The following is a 24,339-nucleotide window of genomic DNA, read 5'->3' on the forward strand; positions in this document are numbered from 1 at the left end:
GCTTGTTTATGTCCATTCCAATCAGGTGTGTGTGCACACACGTGCACAGTGGCCAGAAGATTTTTCCCATAGCAGCATCCATTGGATCGGTCTGGGCGCCCCCTGGAGTCGCGCGTTTAAGGCGCTCAATATAGAGCCCTGCTGACCCGCCACCCCTTCAGTTCCTTCTTACCGCCAGTGACGGTTGGCTGGAACTTCCCGTAGTCCATGCTTAGCAAGCACATTGTACAGTTCTTTGTATATAGTTTACCTTAGTTGTTAGTAATTAGAGTTCTTGGAGGTTCCCCCCCGCATTTCGACTTCCTGGAGCCGTGGTATGCCGCGATCCCTGGGGTTTAAAAACTGTGTGGCCTGCGCGAAGTGCAATCCACACTCTTCATGCTTACGTTGTCTAGGGGAGGGTCACCAAAAGGATCACCATAAGATCTGCCACGAGTTCCGTCCTAGAACTCTTAAAGAAAGGGAACAGCGGCTTAAAGTGATCCTCATGGAGGAAGCTCTATGCCCCTATTTGGACCCGGGCTCAGGGGACCCGGCCCCTAACACATCCTCCTCGATGCGGAGCGCCCCAGCACCGTCCTCAAGCTTGGCACTGAGAAAAGATTCGTCCCGGGATGCTCGGCACAGGCATGGCACCTCCCGAGGCCCAGCAGAGAGCAGGCACCGATTCCACTCGCCGGTGCCTCAGAAGAAAATGAAGCCGGACAGTCGGTCAGCTCCGGCTAAATCCAGAGAAGTGAGACCCCCAGCGGGCCACAGCTCCGGATCCCCTACTGGGGCCGCGTCGACTCCTGCCCAGGCGAGGCAGTTGAGTCCGTGCTCCCCATGTTCACCGGTCCCTACGTACCAGCAGCTACAGCTCCCTTCGATGCCGGAAGCTTTCGAAGCTGCTGCACCTTACGGCACTGTTCTCGCCCTCGAGGAGGGAGAAACCTTCAGCATTGGCAGTCCCACCCCGCCCCCAGGTGCAGTCAAGAGGGAAGCCAGCAATGATGTCCAGGCACTCCCCCACTCAATGTCCTTCGGCACCGGCCCACTCAGACAGAGAACCTACTCACTCCCCGAGCTCTCGACTCTCAAGGCACCGAGACTCGGCTCCTCCGTGGTCTTCCATCTCAGAGACCTTGGAGTCAGAGTCTGACTTCTACCAATCTAGGAGGAGTAGGAGGCAAAGATCGAGGTCATGGAGAGACGGGAGAGAGCCCCAAGCGTGGCCATTGCAGTGGCAGAATCCATCACCGTAGCCATTCTGGACCCCCTCGCCCTTTCACCAAAGCCAGGCAGGGAATCAAGGGCACCACGCCGTCTCCTGTGGCCTTAATCACCTTCGTCCTGCCATCAACTGTGCAGCTTGCCTCAGCACCTGCCAACACCTCTAGCTGCGGCACCGTCGCAGGCACTGACCTAGACACTGACCTCCGCTCCGGTGACTCGTCCAATTTTGGTGCCGGCACTGATCTCGACGCCGACTATGGCACAGGCACTCACCATCCTGGCACCAGTGCCGGCGATGGGCCCGCAACTTTCGTCAGCGCAGACGGGTTTGGCACTGGTTCCATCAATGGTTCCACCGGTGTTGCTGATGGCTGCGCCAACACCGGGTTCGGCGTCGACAGCCCCGGCGCCAGCGAGCGCTCCATCGGCACCTACACTGCTCTGAGAGTCGTGGGACTCCCTGGGAGTGGATGGCAGGGAGCATCTGCTTCTTATAAGTGTTTCCTCCTCATCGTTGCCAGATAAGGTATTGGTGGGCACAGCCGTAGCCCCGACACTTGAGGACAACAGGGTGCTGCAGAAGTTGCTACAAAGGGCTGCTCAGGGTCTGGGCATTAAGGCCGAGGAGGTAGTTGAGGAGGCTGATCCTATGGTGGATATCCTAGCCCCCTCAGGACCTTCTGATATTGCCCTTCCATTCATTAAAACCATTGTGGACACCACCAAGACCCTGTGGCAGATCCCAGTTTCCTTGCCACCCACTGCCAAGCACAATGAGAGATGTTATTTCGTGCCCTCCAAAGGGTATGAACATTTGTATTCCCACCCACCTCCCGACTCTCTTGTTGTGGATGCTGCTAACCAGCATGAGAGGAGGGTTTCTAAGGACCCTCCCCAAAAAAACAGGGAGGCTAAGTGACTAGACCTTGTCGGGGGAGAGGTCTAGTCTACAGGGGTTCTGCAGCTCCATTTTTCGAACCAGCAGTCCATCGTCAGCAGGTACTCTTATAACACCTGTGCAGCGATGGCCAAATTTATGGAGCGCCTCCCTTCAGACTCCTGAACCGAGTTCTCGGCCTTGGTGGAGGAGAGGAAGCTAGTCTCCCGGGCTTCCCTCCAGGCCGTGTTGGATGGTGCAGATGCCACCACTAGGGTCATGACTACTGGGGTGGCCATGAGAAGGGGCTCCTGGCTCCAAATCTCGGGGCTCCCTTATGAGGTCCAACAAACTATTCAGCACCTCCCATTTGAGGGTCTGATGCTTTTTTCTGAGAGGACAGACAAGAGGCTACACAGTCTGAAAGACTCATGGGCCACTCTCAAGTCTTTGGGCCTGCACACTCCCGCCACACAGCGGAGACACTTCAGACCGCACCTCCTCCAAGATTCCATCAGCAGAACCACCAGGACGGTTCTCAGAGGAGGAACAGGAGTGGCAGGAGGAAACAACACCCATCTTCAGGCCAGGGCTCTGGCCAACCCAAACCGCCTTCTGGCCCTAAAGCGGCCTTTTGAAGGTGCGGTCGAGGATGGCCACACCAGATCAGAGACTGGATCTCTACCCCACCTTACCTTTTCCTCCCGACTGTCCCCTTTCTACCATGCATGGTCTCGTATCACTTTGGACCGCTGGATGCTCCGCATGGTAGAGAAGGGATACTCCATCCAATTCTGTGCCCTCCCGCCTTTCCACCCTCCTCCTCCATCCCTCTTCAGGGACCCTTCTCACGAGCAGCTCCGGGAGGTGCAGTTGCTCCTATCACTAGGGGCAGTGGAGGAGGTTCCTCAAGGACACAGGGGCGAGGGCTTTTATTCCCGGTATTCCTAATACCTAAAGCCAAAGGCGGCCTCAGGCCTATCCTGGACCTGTGAGAATGTAACAAGTTCATGAAGAAACTCTGGTTTTGCATGGTTTCCTGGGCCTTCATCATCACCTCGCTAGATCCAGCAGACTGGTATGCTGCCCTCGACTTGAAGGACGCATATTTTCATATCGCAATCTCTCAGCCCCACAGGAAGTACCTCAGATTTGTGGTCAACAGTACCCACTACCAATTTACCGTCCTCCCGTTCGGCCTGTCAGCAGCACCTCAAGTCTTCACCACGTGCACGGCAGTCGTCGTCGTGTTATTGCAAAGGCACCAGGTACAGGTATTTCCGTTCCTCAACGACTGGTTGATCAAAGGCCGCTCCAGGATCCAAGTGAAAGCTCAGGTCAGATTGATCAGAGCCACCTTCAATAGCCTGGGTCTACTTCTAAACAAAGCAAAACTGACTCTGTCTCCCGTCCAGAGGATAGAGTTCATAGGGGCAGAACTGGACTCGACCCAAGCCAGGGCATACCTGCCGGAGGCAAGGTTTCAGGCCCTGAACGATATAATTCGAGGCCTCAGATAGTTCCCCACCACTACAGCAAGGAACTGCCTGAAACTTCTTGGACACATGGCTGCCTGTACCTGTGTGGTGCAGCATGCCAGACTCACGCTTCGACCGCTTCAGTTGTGGCTCGCATCAGTGTATCGCCCAGCCCGGGACAGCTTGGACAGGATCATGACCCTGCCTCGCTTGGTCCTCAACTCCCTCCTAGGGTGGATCGACGCTCAGGAGGTGTGCTCAAGGGTTCCCTTTACCACCCCACAGCTGTCTCTGTCACTGGTGACGGATACGTCAGGCTTCGGCTGGGGAGCTCATCTGGGAGACCGCAAGACTCCAGGCCTCTGGCCTCAAGCAGATCTGGGTCTCCACATCAATGTCAGAGAGCTGAGAGCGGTGTGCCTAGCATGTCAGATCTTCTGTCCTTACCTAACCGGACAATGTGTATCAATCATGATGGACAATACAACAGCAATGTTCTATATCAGCAAACGGGGGTGCACACTCCCCTCCCCTGTGCCAGGAAGCCCTCATGCTTTGGGACTTCTATGTAGAACATTCAATACACCTGCAGGCGTCATACCTCCCCGGGATACAGAACATGCTGACCACCGCAGCAGGTTGTTTCACAGCCACAAGTGGTCCCTTCGCCCGGACGTCACGATTTCAATCTTCCAGAGGTGAGGTTTTCCCCAGGTAGGCCTTTTTGCCACGCGACACAACAGGAAGTGCCAGCTTTTCTGCTCTTTCCAGAATCACAGCCCAGGCTCGAGCGCGGATTCGTTCCTCCTCCATTGGGGAGGTTCTCTCTTATACGTCTTTCCACCCATACCACTCGTTCACAAGGTGCTTCTCAAGATCTGCAGAGATGGAGCTCAGGTCATACTGATAGCACTACCCTGGCCCCATCAGCACTGGTACACATCTCTCCTAGACGTTCTGTGGGAGTCCCAATTACCTTGCCACTCTTCCCAGACCTTCTCGCACAAGATCTCGCACAAAATCATGGACGTCTCCAATACCTGAACCTCCAGTTGCTTCATCTAAAGGCGTGGAAGCTCCATGGCTAAATCCGTTGGAGCTTTCCTGTTCAGACCAGGTTAGACAGGTCCTCCTTAGCAGAAGGAAACCCTTTACGGGAGCCACATACCTTGCCAAGTGGAAGAGATTTTTCCATCTGGTTGGAGCCTATGCTAGCTTCAATGCCACTCATTGTGGACTACTTCCTCCATCAGAAGCAGGAGGGACTCTTGTTGTCTTCGATAAGGGTGCAATTAGCCGCCATCTCGGCCTTCCACCTGGGCGCGCAGGGCCGCTCTGTGTTTGCTAGCACCGTGGTCAGCCGATTCCTAAAAGGGCTTGACAGGCTATACCCTAATGTCCGTCAGCCTGTCCTTGCCTGGGACCTCAACTTGGTCCTTTCATGGGGGTCCACCTTACAAGGGACCAAGAGATTTGTCTCAAGCACATTGTCTGAAGTAGAGCTATAGAAGAGCCTATTGAACCTCTGACTATAGATCCAGATGTTCAAACTTTTCCACATAAGAACGTGGGTGCATCATCTTATTCCTCTCCTTGTAGAATATATGTTCCAGGTTGCAGAAAGAATGGCTGCTACCTTAAACGTCCCTTTGGTAACAAGAGGAAACTACACTTAGTTTTCAGTATTCTGAGTTCATCCTCTAGGAGTAATATTACCTAGTGAATTCTAGGAAGTTTATTACAGCTGGCATAAAATACCTGATTAAACCGAGCATCAGGACTGACAGTTTCTAAAAAAGCAAACTATATGGAGCTGCCTTCTGGTGTCATCTTTTTTTTGATGATCCTTCCACTTACAAATTCATTGGTAGTGGTGAATCCTGCCCAAAAGAACTAAAAGGCGGTTGTGCAGAATGAGGGAGTTATGTGTATTATTTGTAAATATATGTGCCTCAGTTTACCTGTGATATTCTCTTCTCTGACTCTACAGACTTAAGTCAAAGGAAGTTGTAACGGGAAATGAACAGGAAATAAAACAATGGCAAAGATAAGGTGCTATCATAAGCAATAGCCAACATCCTTCAGGAACAATGGAGAAGCTATTAAATGGGAAATAACTCCTGGCCTGGCGCCCACTAGGCTGACGAAGTTTACTTTTTCTGGGCCAAACCTAGGATCAAAGCGTATAATAAAATCTTAAAGATGCTAGCCTAGCAGGGATGGAGGGAGGGAAGAAAGGGAGAAAGGGTTGTTAGCAGACTGAGCCTGGCACACAGGCTGAATGAGGCAGACAAAAGCTGCAGCAAGCAGTCTGCTTCTCCCAGCCTAGAGAGGAAGGTAACTGGGCTATATGGAACTTATCAAAGCTGGCAAGGAAATATTAAGGTGCAGGTAGGGGAAATGAGAATATAAGTCTTTAATTATTTATACCATCTGCTTGGCTTGGGTATGTACCTTTGGGTGAATAAATTATACTTTTTTTTTTTTTTTTTTTTTTTAAGAAGCTGTTTCTCTGTCCCCGCAATCTTATTATTTCACAAGCTCCTGGAGGAAAAGTGCCAGACCCACTTGGGTCTGTCAAGTTAACACAATTGGTAAATGGGGGCTGCAGCTCAGAGATCCAGTCTGAGTAGTAGGACCATGTGGTTTCACCATTGAGAGAGGGTGAAGGTAGCCAGGCCAGTCACCTGTGAAGTGCAATCAAGACAGACTAGAAGGGGTATAAAGTGCAGCTCACTTGATAATTGTGATAAAGGTGTAGTCCACTCTACCCCTTCTGTTAGAGCAACTAAGCAGCTAGATGCAGAAGGTAGAAAGATGTTTTCCTCTGCCAAGCTGAGAATTAGTGGTGAGTTATCAGGCAGTAATGTACAATAGCACTGTTTGCCCAGTCATGGCTTGAAGACCAGAGATAACTGGCCAAAGCCCTGGTTATCAAAGGTCATTTAGTTGCTATGCATTCCTTGAGAACATCATTTGATGCTTCTGATATAATGTTTAGAGCTGGAGCATCCACAATTACTTTGAGGCACCACGTGTATCTATGTTGTTCTGGAATTCTTCCAGAAACAAGAACCTCCATCCAGGACCTATGATTTGATGGTGAGAGGCTATTTAGCTCTCGGACAAGGTTCTAGAAAAACTGAAAGATACCAGGTCTACTGCAAGGTCTCTGGGGATTTCTCAGCCCCCTAGGAAAAGAATTTGGGAATCAAAGTTTTGTTGCCAGAGAAACCATACCAAGCCCCTACTTCCTATACCAACAGCAGCCCTTTGTTCAGCATTAGCAGCCGTAGCTATCATGAGCTAGTGGGAGTTCCACTGTATCATCTTCCTCTGCACCAGCCTCAAGTTTGATGGGATGCCCAAGAAAATTAGGTCAGTTTTAAACCTATAAGAGGGCTTACCTTCATTTGAAAACAATCTCTCATGTTTCTTATATACACGGACCGATGGATCTTGGAGACTGTACAACATTCAGTTAAACATTATCCCTTGCCCCAACTCTCCTTCCCCATCTCTTTTCATGCATCTTTTGCCTGAGGACATGCTCAGATCAGAAATTCATTCAATACTGGAGTTGGATGCCATAGAGGAAGTTCCCAAAGAGTTACAAGGGAATGGATTTTATTCCAGGTTGTTTCTGATCCCAAAGAAAGATGGAGGTCTCTGATCCATTTTAGACTTTCAAAAACTCAACTCTTTCAACAGAAAGTTCAACCTCTGCTTGTGTATCCAAGTCATGTTCAATTCAAGACTGGTTTGGGGCTCTTGCTGTCCGGGATGCTTATTGTCATATCTCAATCAGATATTCACATCAAAAATACTTATGGCTTGTTGTCATTCCATATGGCTTGTCTGCAGCACCTCAAGTGCCTGTCAATAGTAGCAGCACATTTGAGAAGTTAGGGTCCCTTGTACAATTGGCTCATCTGGGCATCCTCACAGGATGTCACAATCATGTACCCTATTCCAAACACTGGGGTTCAAGATAAATGGGAAGAAATTGCACATATCTCCAGCCCACATCATACCTTTTGTTGGTTAAATTTTGTATTCTCAAAAGGGCAGAGATTTTCTTCCAGAAGAAAGGCACTTTAAAATCCTTACAGCGATAAAAGTACTACAGGAGAACTAATATCAAACAGTGCTGTTCTTACTCAAGCTTGGTGGCATTATGGCTTCTGTGACATACATAACACTACGTACATATTTAAAGATGAGGCCTCTACACTGGCTAAAAAGACACTATACACCAAATACAGACACTACCCAGAGGTGTGTTCCTATCCCCACATTCAACCCTGCAACTCTGTCAGATACAGTAGACTCAGATGCTTCCAATCTGGGCTGGAAGCTTGTTACAGGAATTTGACAGTTCAGTCACTGGAAGTTCAGAGAGGAAAAACTCCATATCAGTATTAAGAGCAATACTTTGGGCTCTCAAGTCCTTTCTCCTTCAGCTATATGGCAGAGTAGCTCAAGTAGTTACCAGCAATACTACATCGATATTTTATATGAACAAGCAAGCTGTGGAAAGACACTTCAGCTCTGTGGGAGTGGTGCGTAGTATACCAAATTTATCTTCCTTGCAAACAAAGACAAGATACTGGCCGATCAGCTGAGCAGAAACTTTCATGATCAGCACAAGTAGTTACTCAAGAACTTGGTAACAAACTATATCTTCTCCGTGTGAAGGTATCCGGAGATACATCTTGTTGCAACAAGACACAACTCCAGATGTAAGAGGTTTTGCTTCAAGGCAGGTTGTATTTCCTCTAGACTGTGAGGTAGGTCTCCTCTGCATTTCCCCCAATTCTTCTAATTCAGAGTTCACTGGAAACTAAACAAGACAAAGCCAAGGTTCTTGTGATTGCCCTGGCCTGGGCAAGACATTAGTCATTCTCAGATACTGTGACAATCACAAGGGTTTTATCTGTCTCCTGCAATTCCAGACGTACTCACGTAACAGAGAGATTGGATTGCCATCCGTATCCAGACTCTCTCCACTTGACGGCATGGCCCTAGAGCTTGAGCTATCTGTTTGGAAAAAGTAAAGAAGAGTCTATTCAACTTCAGGAAGCAGTCAACTCACCAGTTATGATTATAAGTGGGAAAGTTTCTTTTCGTGTGTAACCCACAATAACATGAACCAAGCTTCAGCTCCTGTTCAATCCATACTGAAGTAATCACTTCATTTGAAATCCTTTGGGCTGTCCTAACAGTCAGTAAAAGTACATTTCACAAGCATCTTGGCTTCAAGATACCATCAAAGTGTAGTCAAGCAAAATACTATATTTAGACATGCTATAATGAGTTTATTGAAGGGATTAATGAACATCTACCCTCTGATTAGTGAGTCCATATCTACATGGAACCTCAATCTAGTACTTAGCTCATGGAACTTCCTTTCAAGCCTATGGGAGAATGTTCCCTGTTTCATTTCACAATTCAGGCAGCCTTTATGGTAGCTATTAAATACACTAGATGAGTGAGCAAGTTGCAGGCTCTTATTGCTGATTTCCCCTCTCTCCCTTACAGTGGTTTCACAAAAATATCATAGTCCTTTGTCTGCATCTGAAATTTCCTTTCAAGGTTGTAACAAAACTCCATCTTAACCAGGCTATAAACTTGACAGTATATTTTCCCAAGCTTTACTTTCACTCAGGGAAGCACAACTTAGAGGGCTAATGCTCTCTCGGTATCCATTTGAATCAGTCTAAGGCCTGGTCTACACTACGACTTTAATTCGGATTTAGCTGCTTTAATTCGAATTAACGCTTGACCCGTCCACACAACAAAGCCATTTAATTCGAATTAAAGAGCCCTTTAATTCGATTTCTGTACTCCTCCTCGACGAGAGGAGTAGCGTCAAAATCGGTATTGTTAATCCGAATTAAGGTTAGTGTGGCCGCAATTCGATGTTATTGGCAATTAGATGTTATTGGCTACCCACAATGCAACGCTCTGGAAATCGATGCTACTACGGTAGCTTGGACGCACACCACCGAATTAATGGTGCCTAGTGTGGCCGAATACATTCGAATTTATAAAATCGGTTTCCTAAATTCGAATTATATAAATTCGGATTAATCCTGTAGTGTAGACATACCCTAAGGAATACAGGCAGTCACTTAAGGTTTTTTGTGTGTCATTCAGAAAAGAGTAATGGTCTGGCAATCGCATGCCAATGCCTTTCTAAATGAATTAGAATAAGTATGAAGAGATTTATAAACTTACATCTATTCCTCTTCTAGAAGGGCTTAGAGTGCCCTTGACTAGAACAAAGGCTGCTTCTGTGGCCTGCCTTAGACATATTGTTGGTGGAGTTGCTGTCTGGGCTGATAGCTACAATATTCTCATATTAAAAATCTGTAGAGTTGCTACGTGGAGCTCTATTTCGTAAACTTTAGAAATATTCCTTAGAGCTGGCATCTAAGTCAGCTGCAGTTTGGTGAAGTAGTATTACAGTCTCTATTTAACTAGGACTCCATGTTGTACTATCCAGAGACAAGAGTACTGCTTATCCAACTATCCTAAGAGTAGGAAAGTGCAGAAGCCACTCAGAAGAAATGAAGGTTACTCACCTGTAACCAAATTCTTCAAGATGAACTCTGCATATTCACACTCCCCACCCACCTTCCCCTCTTACTCAGTCTTAATTTCAACTTTGGACCCAAGAAGGCGATGGAAGGAACTGAGGCAGTTTGTGCACCATGACCTGTCTCCCTATTATAGTCCTGCCTTCCAAATGCTTGGAGACAAAAGGGGTCTGAGAGCACTTCAGTGAGCACTGCTTCTAGAAGGTTTCACTGGGCCAAGCTGCACTGTTGGCATATCCCAAGAATGTGAAAGTGCAGGGATTATCTTGAAGGTGATAAATTTTAAATGCTAAAATATAAATGAACTACTTTCTTTTGTTGGTTGTTCTTTGTTTTTGCAGATGACATGCTGAGCATAATTTTTGTCTTTATTTCTTTTTTAGGATTCTGTACTTATGCAGTTTTGTGCAAACAAGTTAGACAAGAAGGACTTCTTTGGGAAATCTGACCCTTTCCTAGTATTTCATCGAAGCAATGAAGATGGCAGGTAGATAACAAAATTATAAAGACAATAGGGATATCTGATGATGGTAGTATAATACACAGTTATTGCATTTTGATGATGTTTGTCAGACTGCAAGTTCTAATTTGTTCTGTAACCTCATAACATTTGCTTGGAATATAGTTTACTGTTTTAACTAGTTCAATTATCTAAACTAGATAATGTTATGGCAGTGTAGAAATAAGACTATTATTTTAACACACAGTTAAAATAACGTAACTAAGGAATTTTAAAGATGGGTTTATGAGTAAAGCTAGAGTGCTATAAAAAATGGCATGGAATTTATTATTATGGAAAATAAATCGTGGTAAATCTTAAATTTTAATAGAATTCTAGAAGAATCTGTGAAGAATATATTAATTCATAAAGATTGATTTAGATAAGAATCCTTTTGCTGGAAGTTTGGAGACATATTTTAACCTTTTCATTAGAGTCCTGAGGGAAAAAAGACGATGAACAAAATTTCAAAACCTCTCGGTACATAAATAATGTTCAGATGTATCTATCTTCTACGTTCATGCTTAAGTCACTAAAATAGATTTATCTCTGTTGTGTTCCACTTAAGAAATATCTGATCTACTAATTCCTGGTCCAGGGACTGCTTATGTGGGTCTATTAGCAATTGGCTTAACCTGTTTCCTGGAGTCTTCCTTTCTGGTATACTGCTCATTGTCATATTCCAGAATGTAGCAGTCCAGAGGCTAGCTATGCCTGATGGTGGGTCCGTGGGGAACTAGCCTTACTGGCAAATTCTGGAGCATAGGCTGTTCTATAGAAGTGGCTATTGCCAAGTACTGTGCCTCTCAGAGGCAGTTTGCAGGAACAGCTCAGCTGCTGAAGATTATAAAGTGCAGCAGGAAAGTACTTGGGGCTCTATTGAAAAATTGCAGGCCACTCTCTCCTCTCCCTTCCACTGATGCATTCAAAAAGTCAATAGACCATCAGTGGGGAACCTCCTGAGTGCTGGTAAGTGTGGCTGAGCCCTGTCCATAAGAACCACACCCCATCAGTAGTAGTCATAATTGCCTCTGTATGCTGCTGAGAGTGACCACAATGAGCCTTTAATTCCTTACTTGCCTCTAAGGTTGACACCTGTCCCGGTTTTCCCAAGATCATCCCTTTTTTGGGGTAGCTGTCCTAGGAAATTTGTAAGGGTGCTCAGTGCACACACCGAGCTGTCCAATTTTATGAGCTAAGGATCATCCAAGATGTCCAGGTTTTTTGTACCTCAGAGGTGGCAACCCTACTAGTAGCCCCTTAAACCTGATTATAATGGGACACAAGGAGCAGCTCTTCAGAACTCCTGTGAAAAGCTGGATCAGTACTCCCCAGCTTGGCTCAGAGCTTCAGGGGCTCCTTCACAATAAGAACAAGGATAAAATATAGGTCTGTGGAGCTTAGGAAAGGATTTTGATGAACCTGGTAAGCAAGAAAGGGGTCATTCTCATCAGCCCTCTCACCCTTGCACATCCCCTTCTCCTGATTAGATAGAAGGAAAGACCCTGATCCAGGAAATGATCTGGTTCTTGGGAAAATAGCAGCAGCTTGGGAGCCAGATGCAAGGAGAGAGCCCCAAGGAACTGTGTACAGAGCAGGTTGCAGCAGAAGCCAGGACACAGTCATTGGAACAGGGTGTGACTATCGGACAGTATAGCTGCGAGCAGGTCTGTGTGGGCCTTCTGAGGAATCAGCAGTTCAGAGGGGCTCTTCTATTTGAACCTGGGCTGGAAATCTGCAAGGTCCTATTTGATTTGAATAGGAAGACTGGACTGGGAGAGGCAGCCCAAGCACTAGGCCTGAAGAGTCCTAACCTTTCTAATTATAACCTTTTTGTTATATGTTGTCTAATTATAACAGCTATGTGCTGTAAACCTTTCACACATTTTAGTTGTACATTATCTGAATGGGTCATATTATCCAAACTCAACAATTAGGTGTAAAACGGCTAATAATGTTCAGGTTAGATCTTATATATGATTAAAATCAATAATTTGTTCTAACTTTCCAAGAGAGTTGTAGTAATTTTGTTATAAAATTGGTAACCAATACATCCAAACAATTAACAGTGTGATTGTTAGTATTAAATTCCAAACCTAAAGTAGAATAGAATCTTTTCAGTTCAGCTACAGAATGCTTGTAGGTATCAAAACTTAACTTCCATATCCAAAGTATATGTCCCATTTAATGCAATCATTTATAGGGAATAAATTTTAACCTATTTTAGATAACTGATAAATATATGCCACATTAGAATTCATTGCAGTACCTCTTTTCTGAAGGAAAAACATTTCAAATTTAAAATAATTTTTACTCAATACCATTGAGGTTAATTGAATCGTGAATGTAAGAGATGTGTCATCATATTGCTCTTTATTTTAAAAGAAACAAAAATCAAAATCATTAATCAAAAATCATTATTGCCACTTCCCTGAGATTTTTGAGGTACAAAATCTCATTCCTGACCAATAGTGTTTTACTATTTTGAATGTAAAATGAGGGCTAAAAGATAATTTATTTTAAAAATTAATAGTATCTCTAAGCAGAAATGATGGGAATTGATACACAAATGGACCCTGAATGGGATATCATTGACTATTTCTCACTGTCAAGAAATGGAACGGCACAAAACTTGGCATCTATGGATATCTGTTGCTACAACCCGTCTCCAGAAGCAAATGATTATTATTTACATAGCAGCAATAGTGGCTGGACACTGCTCAGACAAATATGACTACTCAGTCTGCCTCACTAAGTTTACTGTCTTGTGTATACAAACAAAGCAGTGGGAAATGAGAAGTGATAAGGGCAGGCTGATTGGACATGAAGTTTACCATGTTCCACAATTTTTGTTCAGATTTTGATTTGTTTTTTTAGTGGAGTAAATATTTTCCCATGTGTAGTTTGGAAATCTTTTTCTGACAGAAGGATTGAGGATTGTGGTTCTCTACTGGTATGATTACCTGGCCTGAGAAAAACTTGCAGAACACCCAGATCCAAATTCTATTCTGGTTCCTGGGGCTACAGTAGTTGTGCATTCCACCAAAAAATTTATGATTCCAATGTACAGAATAGTCCACCTGGGATTTCCTTCCAAGTCAATCTGTGCAGACATTTCTTATCCATACGGAAGATAAAACAAAGTGATGCAAGCTGTGAAACAAGTTTTAAAGTCAATTGCACTCTGTTCTTTTTAACCAGTTTCTGGGTCTGTTCAACTTTTTAAGTGTCCTATTTCTGTGTAGTTCCTTCTGTTTGTTGCAATTTATGTATCCTGCAGCTGTTCTCAGATAATGGACATATTACTAAAACTTGCTATCCTTCAGTGAATGTGGTTTCAAGGTTTGAACTTTCTAAAAGAAAGCTCTCTGCCTAGTGTCCAATGGGTGTCAGTGGCCACATACATGCAACTTTTTCTGGATGTGTAGAATCACGTGATTCAGGAAAAATGATCTGCATCAAAAAAGCAGTTCCATATACATTTTCTAGAGCTAGGCCATGCATTAGAAAGGTCCTGGTGGTCTCTCTGAAGTAGGTCTGTCCAAGTCCAGAAAAATAGCTCAAGAGTTGTTCCATGTGCAAGCAGTCAAAGAGTAACAAGAACCCAGCTCACCTTCTCTGAGTGCCGATGTTTATAGAACCAAATACCACTGTTAAAATGAATACAGCAGTCATGAACTGGCACAACTGCAAGTTTATAAATTCTAAAATCTGCCCTTTTCCAGTTAGGTAAAATCTTCCCAGTCCTACTCTTCGTCGTACTTCTGTTTTAGATTGTATTTGGACATACTAGCTTATAATTAAATTCTTTAAATAATGAGGTAGAGCAATAAAGAGATTGACTGACTACTTCTGCATATTTGTGACTCCACATTTGATCATTCAAAAGTGAAAATAATATTTTTTTTTCTTTCAGTTTTACGATCTGTCACAAGACAGAAGTTGTAAAAAATACATTAAATCCAGTGTGGCAGGCATTCAAGATCTCTGTCAGAGCGCTGTGTAATGGAGACTATGACAGGTAAGATAAAGACAGTTCTATATGCAGAGGTCATTTTCTTTTAACTTACAAATTCTTGCATGAATAACTTCTGTAAGCATTGCTGCTTCTGAATTTTTTGGTTGAGTTATTTAATCTTCATTTTAGAAGACATAAAATTAGTTCAAAACATTGGTTAAATTTAAAAAAATATTTATCTGAATCCTTTACTTAGATGTGAGCAAAGTTCCTTTTAGGTAGGAGATAAAAGTCACAAGAAATAGGCATTTCACATAAATGAACAAGGCAAAAATATTAATCATGCAGCAAGTATCATGAGTAATTCAGACTAGTAAATAATCCTCTCTCCATCAAAAGGAGTCACTGCTACTACTGTGCACAGAAACTAGTTTCTGCTCTGCTTCAGTGAGAAGCAAATACTGATGCACTACTTTCCTCAGGGGTGGAACTTGTACATCAGAGGCTGCTGGGAAAAAGTCCCAGAAAAATAAGGTATTTTATCAAATGATTTTTGTCTGCAGTGTCCAGCTGCCACATACATAAGGACTGTGTGCCTGAAGTATATAGGAGTCAGACCAGCTCAAGACCCAACCATGCACAGAGTCTAGAAATGTTTGGCATCTCCAAAACTTCTTACAAATAGACATACTCCACATTAAATTCTGACAGGACCCACCAGAAAAAAAAAGTTTAACTCTACATGTTGACTACCTCTCATTGTTACCACCAGTGTTTTCTAGGTGCACTGAGACATTGCTGCAATTGCAACTGGCCCCTCTCAGCACATTTATCGTGTCCCTGCTTCCTTGTCTCAACCTTGTATCTGGAGCTGTTGGGACATCTCATCCAGGCCTCAAAGGACACCAAAAATGTACACAGCAATCTGTCACTCAGCCTACTCCAAATAGTCAGTACTAAGCAGCATAAGAGCAAGAAGCATTCTCATTCACCAAGAGTTGAGAACCACACTTCCATGATAATAAGCCTAGCAAGCCTTTCTCTCCCTAAAGGATACAAAGAAATCCAAGCCTAACTGACCCAAAGTTTTTGAGGAGAAGGGGAAATTTCTTTATCATTCTTATTGGAACTGTAGGTTGAGGACACTTTCCTGGGTATTTTTAATATTGAGGACCCAAGCAGAGTAGAGTTCAAGGCTCTTGTCTCAGTATATTGCACTACTTTCTGTAGTAAAGAAAAAAGTTTCCCCAATGATTACAAAAATGAAAACTGTCCCCATATGTTCCAAGCCAGCGGACAAAAAGGATCAATTGTGTTTGAAAAGGGCCTGGACAATAAATTTTAGCTGACAAAGGTGTTTAATAAATTATGAAACGCTCCTCAAGGATAAGTGGAATTTTTGAATTTCCTTATGAAACTCTTTATGAATTCCCATATTTCAGAGGGCTCTAAGAAATTGTATATTCACTTATAGCGAACAGCTTCATCTGACCTGTCAGACTGGAAGAGGAAAGCACTTTAAAGGAGGTATATATTTGATACAGGTGACGAGGGCTTGAAGGCAGATCTAAATGCATCTTTTCTCACTAAAGACATTGACATTTGGGTAGTGCCATTATACCTACTGATTTTCTAGCCAGTGCTATTTTGAACTTTCTAGATATTTTGCTAAATGATGTTGAAAACAATACACATTCCTGTAATGAATTAATCCAGTAATGCTTTAAAAAGCAAAAAAGCATTTTCAGATCTTATCAGTCTTACAAATCTATCATAATACATCCAAATTCCAACTTCCTGAAGATCTCCCCCATCACACCTCATTCATGTCAGGGAAAGAATAACCTGTTTTCTCAGAGTGAAAAATCCAAAATGAAAAAATATGTTTTAGAATACAAGAAACTTAAATCCTTTTGGTATATAATAGCAGTTGTACACCAGTGCGAACTTTCAGAATCTATAGGTTTTGAAGACACATTTAAATATCTCTTGCACGTCTCATGTGAAATGTATAAAATTGAAGATCAACAGCTAGCCTTCTCACTATGGAACCCCCTTTGGGGAGAGTATGTAGCCCTGCTCAAAGAAGAGTTGCCCATCCTGAAATGGGCAGAAAAGAAACTTTTGGCACTCAGTCATTCACATAGCTGGGAAAATAAATATCGCTACAGACTGGCTGAGTCTTTCTACCATGTACCCTAAGCAACGGAGGAGCCTTTTTCCCATATATATCATCTAATATGTAGGGGGTAGAGAACTCATGGGAGATTTGGCTATTTGCCACAATTGAAAAGTGGTAACTATTCTACAGCAGATCAACGGTTCCACATTAGAAGCATAGACAAGTTATCTGTTGTTTTTGTAAAAATCCCAACATTACCCATACCTTCTCTCTTAACCCTTATTCCCAAATTGCTAAGAAAATTGCACCAAGTTGGTCTCCCAAGTGTCTGGTTTGTTGAACTGACACTTTGGACTATGGAGAAGCCCTGGCGGCCACATAAACAAGCATTTGTCTCAGGAACTGATTTACCATGACAGTTTTCCACTATCTATCACTGTGGCATGGTTTGTGGCTGAAGTGTCAAGGTGTGTTTGGCTAAGTAACTAGCACTCCTCTCAAATCTTGAAGTCAAGTAGCAAATACTAGAATAACAGCCTCCTTGTGATGTGCTGCTTTTTATGATAAACTAACAGGGGTATTTCCCTTCCCAGTGCCAATTCTAATTTTCATAATTTTTCACCAGTGAGACAAACTAGTCTTTGAAGATGTTTCCATCTTCATTCTAAAGAGTAACTTTCACACTAATCAGGAGGCATCCTTCACTTCCTTCTCCATGAACCTGAAATACGTTTTTAAAAAAACACATTATATATTAAATGATGCGGTCTAAGTCCTTAAATTTTACTTGGAAGAGAGAGAGACTATCCAGACTACCTCATCCCCTCATTGCCTCTTTTACAAGAGAACAGAGAGGCAAAACAGCTCCCAAAGCATTGATTTCTTCTTTAATTCATTCAACTATTTGTGAAGCATATCTCCAAGGAAGAGTTCCTTTCCAGGAAAGAACATCAAACCAGTAGTCTGAGGACTAAAATTAAGTAATCTAATGTGTTTTAAAAGAAGGAGGAAAATCAGTAGGTATATTTTCTTATGTCCCTAGTTCACTTCATTGATATTAAATAGAGTCCATTCAGTACTGGAGCTTTTCAGAAAACAGAATGTTCCTCTTCCCGTAAATGGTTTTTCTGAGAAGATACAATCTCCTGGTGTTTTTGTTACGGTATCAGTAGTGATGTTTGATGTTAACAAGGTCTGTTAGTGTGTTAGTTCTAGGGAAGCCATTTTCCTCAATACTGTATACACTAGCAGCAGTGACACCTTGAAGCAGGAGAATTTTCTCCCAATTTCTAAATATGTCTATCTATCACCCATAAAGAGTCGGAGGCAGGGAAACAGGTAGGGAAACCTTTTTTCATTTATGTTATCATTCAGCATTTGCTGCTGTCTCTGACTCTGAAGACTGTCTTATGGATGGATAAGTGGCTAATAGTTTAGCAATTTAGGGTATAATTTCCTAAAATATAAAGATCACATTGTCAAAGTTGTGCGTGTTGGATGCATGCATAAATAATATTAAGAAATACATAGCAATATAAGAATTGCTATACTGGATCTGATTGCTAAACTAATCCAATATCCTGTGTCAGACACTAGCCAATACTATATTCTTCAGAAAGAGGTACAAGATGCTCTCTAGAATACAATTAAGGAATAACCCATCCCTAATAGGAGTTTCTTCCTAATCTTGTCAATTAGTGGGTAGTTGTAGATCCTTATTTTTTTTTTTTATTCTAACATTCATGGATATAGCCATTATCCATGTAAATGTCCAATTCTGTTTTTAGTCCTAGAAAGGTTTCAGCCATAATAATATCTGGTGGCAGTAAGTCCACAACTTAATTATGTGTTGTATAAAGAACACCTCTTGGTTTAAAATTTGCTAACTTTTTCAATTACATTGAATGTCCCCTGGTCCTTGTATTATAAATAGGGCAATGATTTTGTCATGGAGGTCACGGCAGTCATGGAATCTGTGACTTTCAGAGACCTCAGTGACTTGAGTCCCCAGCACCTGGGAGCTGTAGGGTTTTCCGCCACTCCTGGAGCCGGAGCTTCGAGGCGGCGGGGAGACCCCAAACTCCTTGCTGCTGCAGGCAGCGGGTCTCCTGGGAAGTCCTAGCCACCGTGGGTGGCGGGTGTGCCTCGCTGCGGGCGGTGGGGGGACCCTGCACCTCCAAGCCAGCCCCCCCCCGGTTGATGTGGGGAGCCTGCAGCTCCCCATTTTGTCATGGATATTTTTAGTACAAGTCACGGATAGGTCATGGGCGTCTGTGAATTTTTCTTTGCCTGTGAACTGTCCATGACTTTTACTAAAAATATGCATGACAGAATCTTAGCCTTAATTATAAGAAATGGTAAATGGAGCATTTGGTTTACCTTCTGCATGCCATTCATTTTTTGGGGGCTTCTGTCATATTCTCCCTTTATAACAGAAAATCTTTCCAGATCTCCAGTTATTTTGTCACCTGATTCTAAATCCCTTCTGTTTTTGAGATGCAGTGACCAGTTCTGAACATGGTAATCCTGGTGTGGGCATTCTATTGATTTATTATAATAGCATCATGTTTACATTACATTTATGCATCCTAATTTGTCCCAGACACCGCAGGAAAAAAAGGCAAGATACCAAGAACATGGTTTAACTAGGCTGTAACTTTATTAAGTAACACATCTGGGAAACCATCTAGTTATAACTCATCTACTGTCATCTTTCCCATTCTACTTGAGGGAGGGGGGCTGTCTTCAACCTCCACACACACCTTTAACTTGGTCCCCACACTGTTTCTGGGACCCGTGCCAACAGAACAGGTGGGTTAGCACCCCTGCAATGGAAATAAACTCTCACATGCTGAGAGGGAGGGGCATCGGCTTGGAGGTGAGAGCAGGACCCGTGTGGGCTGAAGTGGCTGCTGCAGGGCCCGGGATCAGGCCAGGGAGCAGGGAGTGGAACCCGGAGGGGCTTGACTGGGCCTGAGAGTAGGTAGGAACTCTTTGGGCCCTCCTTCCCAGCCTAGAGCTGGCTGCCCCCCAACTCGCTAAGCTCTCACTCTCCTCCCCTACTTCTCCTTCTATCCTTCCAGCCCCCATTTTTAGGGCGCTTATGCCCTCCAGCTGGGATCCCAGTGCCCTCTCCTCACGTGAAAGATGATGATCTGAGAAAAAAGATTTGTCTCCTCACTGTACCAGATTTAGAAGCCAAAACTCCATTCCCCATCTTCTTTAGGAGATGCCTTCTTCTAATCTGCTTCCGTTCCTGTTTATCAGAGAACCAGACCCCTATTGTACAAGCACCTGCACTGGGTACCTGCTGTATTGTGACAACATGAGTTTTACAATCTAATCTATCAACTGGGTCCCTGAGCTGCTGAAAAGAAGGTGAAAATACCCACAGCACCCATGCCAACTTGGTAATTCTATCCCAGCCACCAAAGGGCAAACCTGGTCCTACTGTAGTCCCAAAGAGGAGGGATTTGTTGGTCCTGAGTGCAGAATAGCAGTTTAGACAGGGGGAAGTGTTTATAAACCTGCCCCTTGAGTGTGTAAGTGCCAGTAGGATTATGCCACTTCCTCCTATTCTTGCTTAATCAGTCAAAGAGGGTGTGCCCCCCCCCCCCCCGCAAGCCCATGAGGAACAGGGGGGCAAAGGAGGGATGCGCTCCTTAAAGGGGCAAGGGTTTTCCTCTGCTGGCACAGTCCGTCTCCCCACCTCTGAGGTGGCAGGGATATGGGTCAAGTTTGCCATTTTGACCACTGCAGTATGTTTAGCAGAGGCTTTTATTGAGCTGTCCCCATTGACAGGTCTTTTTCCTGAGTAGTTAGTTACTTTCAATTAAGAACCAAGAGATGTGTAGGGTAGTTCATATGATTACTTCTAATGTGCATTGCCCCTCTGAAGTTCCTCGGTCTTCTCTAGTTTTTGACTAACCTAAATACCTTTTATTTCTCTTCGGCAAATTTTGCCTGCCCACTGTCCATGCCCTTTTCCGGATCATTAATAGACATATTAAATAACACCAATCCTAGCCAGAACTCTGGACCACCCCACTGTTGAACTTTCTGTATTATCAATATGTGAGAGATGGTTTTGTGCTTGCACCCGAGGCATATTCTGTGGAAATGATCCCGTAAATCCCATGTAAAAAGAATAACTTTGTCTTTAATGAAATTTTAATTGTATTTATTTTCATTAACTCTTTTTTTATTTGAAGAAAATTACTTGGACTAAAATGCATTTAGTATTAAATCTTAGCTGGTATAAAATGTTTTTTGTAGGGTGCTGGATGGCTAAAAATGTTAAATAATGGGAAATCATAACTAAATAGCTCAAGGAAGTATTTTCTACTTAAACTGAGCAAACAGCCAAACTGTCTGACCTTCCTGCTTTTAATGGAAAATTAATATTTGAAAACAGAGTTCATTTTCATTAGCATATTTTGTTTTCAAATATTAAGCATGGTGTTTAGTGAAAACTTGCATTTTAAAAACATGTTTGTTTATATAAAAAATTTTTTTGCAGAACGATTAAAATAGAGGTGTATGATTGGGATAGAGATGGAAGGTAAGATACTTCTGTATTACAAATCACTAAAATTGGATTATGAAAATGTTATTGATTTTAAAATACATCTTAGGGGTTAATTGTTCTTTAATGAGAATTAGATATGCATATAATGTCAATATCTATTATGTATGTGTATCAAGAAAGGAGTACAGTTCTACATAATTACTTCCTTGTTTCAACTAATATCCTTTTTAGATTATTGTAGAAAAGGCCCAATCCTTGCATAATTTCCAAAGCTCACTAAAGGTATGAGAGCTGCTTGGACTTTGCAATATTGAAGCTACTCTCTAATAATAATTCCAAACAGGATCTGCAAGTTTGTTTACCCAAGGGTTATTGTAAGCCCTAGGGCTATAGTAATTCTGCTGGGCATGGTCAACCTGTAGAGCATAGGTGGAGCTCTTCACTTGAACTTGTTTCAAAAGAAAGGATTTGTTGTGCACCTTTCCTGCTCTCCTTCCTTCAATAGATGTTGAGATCCACATCACCAAGTACAGCAGGAAACCACTCCCAATACTAGGCTCCATGCTGAACATGAAGAGATCTAATGCTTAGATTCAAGTTGGCTGCTGTTACTTTTTTTTATTGGCTTTATGCTTTATTGGCTAGTTGACACTTTTAGCTTCTGAATATGCTGTTTGGTTAATGAATATGCAACATTTTAATTGATTTTTTTGGTGACAGAAAATATTTAGATAACAGTTAAAACTAACTTTTTACGTTATTTCTTCTGAGATTTTTAAAATTTTTATTACTTTGACAGAAAATGAAATTTTGTTTTGAAAAAGTTGAAACTTCTATTCCTTACATAAGTTTTGGTTCTTAAAGTAGTTATTAAAATTAAATAACTCTTGGAAAGTCTTTGGCCTAAGTTATTATTTTACATGACAATTTTTGAAATGAAGATTTTCTTGTATTTTTGCATTGGGTGAGGTTTTACTTGTGTGTTGCCAGTAATTAATTAATTCCCCATTAATATAAATATTTTGTACTTTAATAGCGTTATATATTTAGTAATTAATCTAGCATTAAATAGTCTTGCTATATTTGTACATTAAATATTTTACTACTCATATAACAAAGATATTAGGCAGTAATTATACGAAGGCTTGCATTTAGATACAAAATATTTCCAAATATACATGTTAAAATAAGCTTATGCCATCTTAGGCATTTGAGAAACAAACACCAAAGATTTAAGTGGAAACGTGAGTTCCACCATAAATATTTTCCAATGTTATTTTTTAAAGAATGAATACTTTAGTATATTTACAAAATAAATTAATTGAAATACGGATAATTTTGGAACTTTTTGTGTGGATTTAAACTCAAGTTTTTCTTTTAAAAGAAAAGAAGCGGATGGGTATTTTAGGTCCACTTTACCTCTAGATTTATTGCTTTGATAACACAACCCTTACAATCAGGTTCCTTCCTAAAGGTGTTTACATGATTTGTTTGCTTGTCCTTGAGAGCTAGAAGCAGAAACCTTTTTGGAATGTTTTATTAGCTTTAACATTTTGTAACATAATTAGCTAAACTTGTGTATTGTCGTATTTTCAAGCATTCTGGCTATAACATTTTTGTAGTTATATTCAATAAAGGTGAAAACAAGTTTGTAAAAACGTTAAAAAAGTTTGTTATAATAATTTTATTAATATTTTGCATCAATACTGAGGTCTGTCCCCTCACAAAGCATTCCCTTAATTTGCTGTACAAACTATGTGATCAATGGATTCTACCACAGGGGGGTGAGCAGTATCTGCAGAGCCACTATTTCCCCTCCCAAGCAGGTAGATGGACAGGTAAAAGGAGTGAGTAGAGCCTTGGCTCTTCCCCTCCAGTGCACAAATCAGCATAGTTCAGGACTGACCTCTCCCAATTGCAAATTACTTCCTTCCCCTTCCCACCCAACATGCTTCTCTCAAACACACACTCGACTCTGTCATGGTGCAAGTGGGGAGCCAGAGAGAGAATGGAGGACTGTTGACAGTTCCTTTCGGGTTCTGTTCACGGTGCACAGTCTTTATTCAGAGCTGGTTGTAAATTTGCAGTCTAGCTCTTCATTCTGTGTGGGTACAGTTAACATAAGCTATCAGATGGATTCAATCAAATCTATTTATAATTATGATTTAGGGGGGAAGAGTAATGAACATACATTATATTTAAGTCAACAGAATAACAAGTCTTTTGCTATCATTGCTTTTCTCACATGTCTATTCATGTGTCAGCTGTGCTTCACTTTAGATGTATTTTTGTAAATTAATGGAAAAGTAGTTTATATTGTGCATGTGTTGATTTGAAAACTTTTTTTTTCTAGCCATGATTTCATTGGAGAATTCACAACAAGTTATAGGGAATTGTCTAGAGGGCAATCACAGTTCAATGTATATGAGGTAAATATTTTGAACTTTTCTTTTTATTTATCTTGAGGAAATGGATAAAGTTGAGAACTTTCAATGTTTGCTTGTCAAATTGGTCAGTGTGCAGGTTTACTATCAGAATCCAAGCCTTTATAAAGGGGAAAACAGACATTCTGGGTCAAAAAGGATTGTTTCAGAAATAAGTTTAAAAGCGTATGTTCTTTGGACAAGAGCAGTATCTTCAGTGCTGTTTTGAAAAAATTAACAAAAAATAATCTCTCTTGTTCTATAGCTCTTCTTTCTCAGTATAGTTGTTTTTTTTATTTCTACACAAAGCTGTTTTAAACAGTGTGTATGTGGCAAACAGAGCTTGCCTAAACTGCCAAAGTAAGCAGTTAAAAGAAAAAGAAACACTTGTAACCTTGTAATCTTTGCTTAGTGTTTCATTTCATAATGTATCACTGGATTTATTTTGTCTCTATAGCAGCCATGAAGCTAAATTGTAATAGGTGTCTTTTAAAAAGTTTAATCAGGCCTCAGGCTAGATTTGTCAGGTGATGTGTTGGTTTCCTAACATCAGTAGTCATAACCACATGACCTGCTCCAATTTATTAAAAAGGAAAATGTTCATTATACCACAGGAAGAAAATTAAATTCAGTAAAT

At 42.2% G+C, this 24,339-nt stretch overlaps 1 protein-coding gene across 2 annotated transcripts in view; it reads left to right on the forward strand.

Moving 5' to 3' along the window:
• CPNE8 (copine 8) overlaps positions 1-24,339 on the forward strand; it is a 250,005-nt gene that overhangs the window by 108,164 nt on the left and 117,502 nt on the right. For both annotated transcript variants that reach the window (XM_065399630.1, XM_065399638.1), the window contains exons 8-11: positions 10,556-10,659; positions 14,588-14,692; positions 21,271-21,312; positions 23,633-23,708. In XM_065399630.1, coding sequence (XP_065255702.1) covers positions 10,556-10,659; positions 14,588-14,692; positions 21,271-21,312; positions 23,633-23,708 — 327 coding nt within the window. The remainder of the gene's footprint in view (positions 1-10,555; positions 10,660-14,587; positions 14,693-21,270; positions 21,313-23,632; positions 23,709-24,339) is intronic.

Source organism: Emys orbicularis, chromosome 1, assembly GCF_028017835.1.
Source record: "Emys orbicularis isolate rEmyOrb1 chromosome 1, rEmyOrb1.hap1, whole genome shotgun sequence".
NCBI classification, from domain to species: Eukaryota; Metazoa; Chordata; order Testudines; family Emydidae; genus Emys; species Emys orbicularis.